Below are 9296 nucleotides of genomic sequence, written 5' to 3'. Positions count from 1 at the left end.
AATGGAGGTTTTTGTGGTTGGTGCACTAATTGTAAGTGTATATTCGGCCCGGTGGTTGGGGACCACTGAGACAGACAACATTCACTCACATTCACACGCTAGGTAATGCAACAAAATGTTGTTCTTGTCTTTACTGTAAAGTTCAAATAAAGACAATAAAAAGAAGTCTAAGTCAAAGTTACTCTTAACTAGTAACATTAACTGAACAAAACAAGTATCACACAGCACACCACTCTTTTATTTGTAAAGTGAAATAGAAAAACATGTCTTTATATACAAACATCAAATTAAAACAATAATTTATACTATTTACAAATAATGTGCAGTCTCTGTGTTCCCAGACAAACTCCATCACCCGCATCAGAGTTTTTTCATCCAATTAAGTAATTTAGTAATGAGGCTCATATTCGTGAACACATGATGACTGGAGTGTTTTTTCTTTTGGCTCGGAGGAGGTGGATGACATTCTGACGTTAAATCGTCAGCGTCTTTGTTGTTTGAGTCTTTTTCTTCCTCGACGGAAACGCCATCCTCAGACAGCGAAATTGTATCTGAAGACTGCTCAGGTGAGGGTGAAGGTGGGATGGGCACAAAGCCAGCAGTGCATGCGCAAATTTCACTGACTGCCACATCTGTGATGGTGCTGAGGAACTCTGGTTGATAACTGTGAATGTTTTCAACCAGGTCCTCTGAAATAAAAGTCTTTCTAACCTTTTCCTCGATAGACGCAACCAAATTGTCTCTGATGGAGGAGGAAAAGTGGATTTGGACCGAGGAGAGTGTGGAGGAGACGCGGTCCACCACAGCATGTGTCACCCCAGCTGCCATTTTACTAAGACACCGGGATGGCATAGTAAAGTGAGTGTTTGGAGGAGGCAACCAAAAGCGCTGCAAGACCTTCGGGACCACCTTTATCACCATATCTCGCATGTTGATTAATTGGGAGCAGCATGTCTGCTGGTGCTCCCAGCTCTCAGCCAACCTCAGAGCTTTTTTGACTATCCCGGGATGTCTGCAGGTGACAAAAATATATGGTTGACAATTGTTGTGTCATAAATGTCATACTAGAGCTAATAATGAATATGCATCACTGGAGACATACTTTAATTGAAGGGGGATCTTCTCAGGACAGTCGAGGAGACTTCTGGCTTCAAATTCAATGTCTCTCATCTTCATGCTGGTGTTCACCTCAAAGACCTGACACAAGAACAAATTGCAATCACAAGATATATTTATAGAATACATGTGGGTGCAATTTAACAGCTGACTGCAACGATAGGGTCCGGACTTACCAGCCTGGCCTCCGACTCAAAATCGTCCTCTATTTCAAACTCCCAAAGCCTGCAAAAAAAGCATCAGCATCATTAAGCATCTTAACTTTTCATATCACGTCTACAGTAGAATGAATGAATAGTCAAGTTTTGAGTGTTCAATTGATTAACGTGGCCCCCGACTTAAACAAGTTGAAAAACTTATTCGGGTGTTACCATTTAGTGGTCAATTGTACGGAATATGTACTGTACTGTGCAATCTACTAATAAAAGTTTCAATCAATCAAAATTATTCCTACCAAGGGAATCCCACTAAGGACAGGTCTGGTCCAACATTGTTGGACTTTAGATGGCCATGTCAACACAAATATGGATATTTAAAAAACACATATCTCGCTTGACTTTTCGTCTGCACGCAAGAGTAGATTTTTGTCACAATAACGGAGTATTTAATAAACTTCAAACCTTATTTAACAAAGGAACAGAAGTAACAAAGTTATTGACTTACAATTGGGATGGGCTATATCAGGGGTCGGGAACCTTTTTGGCTGAGAGAGCCAAGAAGCCAAATATTTTAAAATGTATATCCGTAAGAGCCATATAATATATTTTTTAACACTGAACACAACTAAACGTGTGCATTTTTTTTTTTTTTTAGAAAAAACAACATTTCTAGAGTATAATAAGTCTCTTATTCTTTGTATTACCATTGTTATTCTGAAGCTAACTGTGGAGGGGGCGTGGCCTGCGGGCCTCCAGCAAAGCCTAAAACAGACTCTCATGTCAGTGCTTGGTGGTCTGAAGAACCCCCAGGAGGGCAAGCCCCACACTAACCAATAATACATAAATGACTTCTTACCATTAACGCAACTTATTGAACATAAAAAAAGCATGAGAACGTTTAATATTTTGAACGTTATTTTTAACACTGTGATTACAAGTGGAATTATTCATTACTTATCGTGTTAGGCAATGTCAGCTCAGATTTATCCGAGAGCCAGATGCAGTCATCAAAAGAGCCACATCTGGCTCGCGAGCCATAGGTTCCCTACCCCTGGGCTATATGGTCTAAAACAGTAGTTCTCAAACATTTTTCACCAAGTACCACCTATGAAAACACTTGGCTCTCCATGTACTACAATACAATACAGTAGCATATTCATTAAAACTAGGCAAAGGTTTTATTTAACAAATATATATACGGTAATATTTTGGCCACTCTAACATTACACACAGTTTGAACAATAACACTGTGTTTAAATATTTATTTAAGTGATTATTTGGGTATGCGTACCACCGTTTGAGAATCGCTGGTCTGAAATCTATATAGCAATATATATTGCAGACTTCAGTGATAACGCTATGTATTACAATATATTATTTGGCATATATATGATAATAGAACAATATTAAAACAAGTTCGGCTGCTATTGAGGGGGTAATTTCCAGTGTATTCTTTTCTAAAAAAAAAAAAACATTATTAATCTACTTGCTAATTTACTGTTAATATTTCATTACTTTCTGTTGTAACATGGTTCTATCTACGCTTCTGTTACAATGTAATAAGTACTTATTCCTCTGTTGTTTCAATACTTCACATTAGTTTTAGGTATCGATCCAATACCAAATAGTTACACGGGCAGTATCGGTCATGTCAACAGTAGTACTGATAGCTAAAATTCTGAAGATCATTGAATTGTTTTAATTTCTGATCACAATTATAATCACACAAAAACACAGGATGGCGGTGTAATAATATCAAATACATATTTGTATTATTTTCTTATCCCTTTATAATACATACAATATTTTGGGAAAAATAAATTAAATAGCAAAAGATAACTAAACATTAACACACACTACAATTGGCTCTGATTTAAATCCTTTTGTCTTGCCCTTGAGTCCAGAGACATATTTACTGACTTTGTAATCATTAACAAAAACAACAAATAAACTATTCTGTGACATTCAAAAATGTTGATATAATCACTGTATTATCAACCGTGTTTACATTTAAATGCTCCAGTTTAGCAGTTAGCATAGTTTATTGTATCCTCCTACGTCATACACTACACATTGTAAGTAAGTAAGTAAGTTAATTGTATTTATAAAGCGCATTTCACGGATAAAATTACAACGCGTTGGAACATCATAAAAATTATACACTTTGGATTAAAAATGTTAGTTAAAAGGTGCATAAATAACACCTTTCTTAAAAGGAGATGTTTTCAAATGTTTCTTAAAAGTTTCAACACAGTCAAGAACATGGAAGGACTGTTGCAAGTTGTTCCAGATTCTGGAAGCTATAGCCTGGAATGTCAGGTATCCACGGGTTTTAAAACAAGTTTTTGGGATCTTTAAAAGACCCTGGCCTGAAGACTGGAGGCTCCGCCCTGAAGCAAGTCAGTGATGTACTGAGGGGCCCCACCATGCAATGCACGGAATGTCAGGACTTAAATCTTAAACTTAATGTGGAATTTAACTGTAAGCCAATGAAGACTGGATAAAACGGGGGTAATATGGGCTGTTCTGGGTGCACCTGTCAAAGTCTGGCAGCCGCATTTTGTACAGTCTGAAGTCTCTCTAGCGTTGACTTGTTGAAAAAGAGTTAAAAGAGGATTGCAATAGTCAATGCGAGACGAAATGTAGCCGTGAATGATTATTTCGAGATCCAATTTTGATGATCGTAGAAACTATTGTGTGCTCTATAACATCTGTAACTATTCCTCGCCTCCTGTGATAAAAGTACTTGGAAAAAACATTGCCTTGAGAACATGGCTTTGCACTGTTAATGCTGATACGATGCGTTGAGGACGTGGTCGTCCGATTGTCGCTGTCAAATTGGCGGGAGACAACATTATTATCACGATAAGACGATAGTATTAAAAACTCTAAAACAAATATATATCATTTTATATCGAATATCATCTATATCGCGTAACCCAAACATACATGTGTTGGTTTCATTACATTCAGCGGTAGACATAAACCAAACAAAAAACGTTCATACTGTCATCCAAACTGCATGTGTGCTATTTTAACAATAATGTGCACAACAACGTACATATAATGTCACCACAGGTGGTGCTCGGGTTACAAATGAGTTCTGTTTTCAATCTGAAGTGTAAATCGAATAGTAGTTCAGCGTAAGTCAGAACTTAAACCTAAAAACATCTACAGTAAGTCACTTGCACTGTACACAGAAGACAGGAAGTGCATATAAAATACAGTAATAAAACAATTAAATACCATTTTTTCCATCCATCCATTTTCTACCGCTTATTCCCTTTCGGGGTTGCGGGGGGCGCTGGCGCCTATCTCAGCTACAATCGGGCGGAAGGCAGGGTACACCCTGGACAAGTTGCCAACTCATCGCAGGGCCAACACATATAGATAGACAACATTCACACTCACATTCACACACTAGGGCCAATTTAGTGTTGCCAATCAACCTATCCCCAGGTGCATGTCTTTGGAAGTGGGAGGAAGCCGGAGTACCCGGAGGGAACCCACGCATTCACGGGGAGAACATGCAAACTCCACACAGAAAGATCCAAAGCCTGGATTTGAACCCAGGACTGCAGGACCTTCGTATTGTGAGGCAGACGCACTAACCCCTCTTCCACCGTGAAGCCCACAATTAAATACAATATTTAAATTAAATAATAGAGAATTAACCCTTACCTTTATTAAAATTGTTGTTGTTTTGCACAACAAAGAAAGAGAGAAGTCTGAAAATTAAGCCCACTACGTGCATTGTTATCGCTATCTATTTCATGGGAGCCGATCACTTTACATGTTTAAGTTTTATCCTTGATGATGGTTGCGGCATTTGAGCGGATTGGCCCGGGCATGCAGCTAATGTAACTGTTACCACTTCTTCACTGAGAAATTCTGATTTTTCCTTAACTTTGACGTTATTTTACTTTCAATTTCCTTTCGTTTTGTACGCTGTTCCCTCTTGTGTTGCACACAAGGTATTGGCACAGGCCCACTGTAATTGGTTCCAAAGCAAAACATATGTTTACTGACCAAAACCAAGTTGATTGATTTATGGGAGCACATTCACTTGCAAGTAGGAAACGTAACACGAGACGTCATACACAGCCGCCCACTTGTATATTACAATTAATAGAATAGAATGGACTTTATTGTCATTATATTTGCATAAAACGAGATTAAAGACTCCAATTTAAGGTGCGGTAGTGGGAACAAATATGGGGTGAAACAAATAACAAGAGTAATAAATTAAAAAACTAACTATTGAAATAAACAGATTACTATCCAATAAAAATAATAAGCAATCCTGTACAATATACAAAACACTATAGAAATACAAAATACTGTTCAATATACAGAACAAGACAAGAGTACCGAAGTAATAAATAAGCGGAGCCCTCATGATGTGCCACCAAGCCAGTTGTGGAGCTCGTCAAAATCCATCCATCCATTTTCTACTGCTTGTCACTATTTGGGTCGCAGGGGTGCTGGAGCCCAACTTAGCTACAATCTCGCGGAAGGCGGTGTACACCCTGGACAAGTCGCCACCTCATCGCAGGGCAGACACAGATAGACAGACAACATTCACACACTAGGGCCAATTTAGTGTTGCCAATCAACCTATCCCCAGGTGCATGTCTTTGGAGGTGGGAGGAAGCCGGAGTACGCAGGGAACCCACGCAGTGACGGGGAGAACATTCAAATTCCACCGTTCTGTCTAAATGTAATTTTTGAGAAGGAACTCTCCTGAAGGAGTCAATAAAGTACAATCTATCTAAATGACAAACCAAATGACAAAAGTCTTTAAGAGACACTTATTCTTCTGGTTGGCTACTTTGTATTAGTTTTGGGTGATACTACAAATTTGGTTATCGATTCAATACCAAGCAGTTACAGGGGCACTATTGCTCATACTATTGCTGATACTCAACATTTTTAAGACTCCACACAGAAAGATCCCGAGCCCAGGATTGAACCCAGGACGTTTTTATGGTGAGGCACACATACAAACCCCTGGCCCACCGTGCTGCCCACTTATCAAAATACCAACTGATTAATTATTTCTTACGCAGAAATACTGTTTTATTTTATTTACTCTAATGATCTGGCATAGGGTTAGTGCGTCTGCCTCACAATACAAAGGTCCTGAGTAGTCAGGGTTCAATCCCGGGCTCGGGATCTTTCTGTGTGGAGTTTGCATGTCCTCCCCGTGAATGCGTGGGTTCCCTCCGGGTACTCCGGCTTCCTCCCAACTTCCAAAGACATGCACCCGGGATAGGTTGATTGGCAACACTAAATTGGCCCTAGTGTGTGAATGTGAATGTTGTCTGTCTATCTGTGTTGGCGACTTGTCCAGGGTGTACCCCACCTTCCACCCGATTTTAGCTGAGATAGGCACCAGCGCCCGCCGCAACGCCAAAGGGACTAAGCGGTATAAAATGGATGGATGAATGGATGATCTGGACCATGGGTGCCCATTACGTCGATCGCGATCGACTGGTCGATCTCGGAGGGTGTGTCAGTCGATCTCAAGCCAGGCATTAAAAAATATACATAAAAATGAGCAATCATCAATCATACCAAGACTTCACTTTCGTCAGTTGTTTGACATTCTCGGCACCCGGGAATCTTGTGAGATGACGCTGGCTGCTGCGAGCTCATATTTAAGAAAAAAATCACTGACAGGGCGGACGCAGAGAAACACATTTTATTTCTAGAGACTCCGTACCTACTGTCAAAACTCTAAAGACCGACTGCACAGTTCCTGTCTTCACCATAAAAGACCTGTTTCATCCTGCCTGTGCTAACAAAATAAGAGTCTCAGAAAGCTAGCGTGCACAAACTAGCAAGCTACGGAGTTTGATACCAATGTATTTCTCCCCCGCCCTCAGCGACCGCTTTCTCACTTGCTTGCCCACCCGCACAGTCACTGACGTCACTCACCTGCTGCCAGACATTAAAGGGCCACACACATATGCTACTCTCATAACAAAGTGTTTAAAAACGAGTATGCAAGTTGGACAAATGAGATGCCAAATCCAACCACTTTCATGTGGTATCGGACAGAAAGGAGGACTTTTTTTTTTTCCTCCATTTGAAAATGCGGACGTTATCAGCACCACTGTCTAATTCCAATCAATGCAAGTCATCAGAATCAAATACACCAACTTATATTCTTGTCTTCATGAAAGAAAGGAATCTATGTGTGTTAAACATGCTTGTATTATCATTAAACACCATTAACTTGTTAACAAAAATGTCTCTTTCATAAATAAATAAATATAAATTATAAATAGGACTGAGGTAGATCTCCTCGACTTGGTCAATTGAAAAGTAGCTCGCCTGCAGAAAAAGTGTGAGCGCCCCTGATCTGGACGGAGTTTTTTTGTGTTGTTGTTTACATGGTGGTGGGAAAAAGCGAACATGGACTTACTTTACTCTCAGTGATTTTTTGTTCTCCTCCACGAGCAGATCAGTCATGGCTTCAACGGTCACTTCAGGTGGGATCAGGCTAATTTGCTGAAGTCTTAAAATTTCTGCCAACAGTCCTATCTAAAAAAGAAAGAAAAAAAAAAAGACAACAGCAACACGTTTTTATTTTGATTTCCAATTTCAATACCAACTACTTTCACTATTCTCACCTGTAACTTGTATGAGACAGCGTTCCAGCAAGTCTTCACCGACTGCTTGTATGCTGGAGTGTCAAAAAACTCCTGGAAAGAAAACATAATAATATTTATTTAAGCACCGTTGGACAACAAACTTCGTATTTTTCTTCCTAGTAAGTGTGGTAAACTCTAACATGTCAAGCACAGATTGTTAATAAACTGATGTAGTCATTTGTAACACAGAGAAATGATAGGATTAAGTAGACTCGGCTCTTTTTTTTTAACTTTGTAACTGTAAACATGAGGCGACTTCTCCATGACTCGATTAACGTGGACCCCGACTTAAACAAGTTGAAAAACTTATTCGGGTGTTACCATTTAGTGGTCAATTGTACGGAATATGTACTGTACTGTGCAATCTACTAATACAAGTCTCACTCGATCACAATTCAATGTAACTTATCTTCGCATGTTCGAAATAAACCAAACTACGTGAATGCGCCACACACAACGTTGATGTGTTTAAAACACTTACCATTAGTGGTCGGTAGATACCAATGCTTCCATCGATGAATTCTGTCGACATTTCGGCGTGTGGCGTCTCGTATGAGCGACCCAACTTGTGTAAACGAGTACCCGCCAATAATTTAAAATCCAGCATGAATGAAGATCGTCTTTGTTACGTCACTCATGACGTCATTTTCTCTTTCAAGGCCGATAAGCCAAAGGTCAGGTGACTTCCGGCCGTTAATCAAAACAGGGCGGATGCTACTTTGCTAGTACTTACTATGTCACTTTATCAGATGCTCTGTCCTGTCGCCCACTACAACCAAGTGTTTGAGTTCCGTTTTTGTTTTCTAACTCTTCATCTAATACTACGTAGATGAATAAACTGAGTTTTATTTCAGTAAGTAGAAACGCTAACTCGTCGGAGTAGCGTGCTAGCTACCGTACAGACTGACATCTTGTTTGCTAACGATAAGCTAGAAGTGGGCGTGTTCATCCAAATATTACCATATCGATACCGAGAGTCGAGTGAGTATAAAATCGATATTTTTCAGTTCTCTTCAATACTTATTTTCAGGAATATATGTGTTTGGTTGTGTTGTTACATCAATGATACTGCATGTTAATGTGTGTCTTTAGTAAACTTTTTTACAATTAATTTTGTTTACTCCATTTTTTTTTTTTACATCAAAATATGCTGAGAATTTCATTAAATAAATATTTGTAAGGAACATTTGTGTGTTTAATGTACAGTGTTGTAAACATTTATAATAAAAAAATCAGAAAGTGTATACAAATTGCCAAAAAATAAGTTCATACAAATTAAATGCAAATAAAATGAGTGCAGAAATATTTGTTGCTTCAAAATTCAAGACAATCAATCCTGTCTCAGAACCCGCCATTGAGGTGC

At 39.1% G+C, this 9296-nt stretch overlaps 1 protein-coding gene across 1 annotated transcript; it reads right to left on the bottom strand.

Moving 5' to 3' along the window:
• Positions 1-222: 222 nt before the first annotated feature.
• On the bottom strand, positions 223-8847 carry LOC133561460 (uncharacterized). Its single transcript, XM_061914749.1, has 6 exons — positions 8415-8847; positions 7913-7984; positions 7705-7823; positions 1293-1341; positions 1103-1197; positions 223-1012 (listed from the first exon to the last, which is right to left on the bottom strand). The coding sequence occupies exons 1-6, from the start codon at positions 8538-8540 to the stop codon at positions 361-363; spliced, it is 1113 nt and encodes a 370-aa protein (XP_061770733.1). The 5' UTR covers positions 8541-8847; the 3' UTR covers positions 223-360.
• Between the last annotated feature and the right edge of the window lie 449 nt (positions 8848-9296).

This window comes from Nerophis ophidion, linkage group LG11, assembly GCF_033978795.1.
Source record: "Nerophis ophidion isolate RoL-2023_Sa linkage group LG11, RoL_Noph_v1.0, whole genome shotgun sequence".
NCBI classification, from domain to species: Eukaryota; Metazoa; Chordata; class Actinopteri; order Syngnathiformes; family Syngnathidae; genus Nerophis; species Nerophis ophidion.
The sequence above is the reverse complement of the archived record's forward strand: the minus strand, read 5'-3'. Positions and strand labels throughout refer to the sequence as shown.

Excerpts from the sequence above, each read along its gene's own strand:
- LOC133561460 (XM_061914749.1), bottom strand. The coding sequence starts at position 8,540 with ATGCTGGATTTTAAATTATTGGCGGGTACTCGTTTACACAAGTTGGGT. Across the intron at positions 7,985-8,414 it reads GTATCTACCGACCACTAATG|GAGTTTTTTGACACTCCAGC; the intron begins GTAAGTGTTTTA and ends TTTTCTTTCCAG. Across the intron at positions 1,342-7,704 it reads AAAAAATCACTGAGAGTAAA|GCTTTGGGAGTTTGAAATAG; the intron begins GTAAGTCCATGT and ends CTTTTTTTGCAG.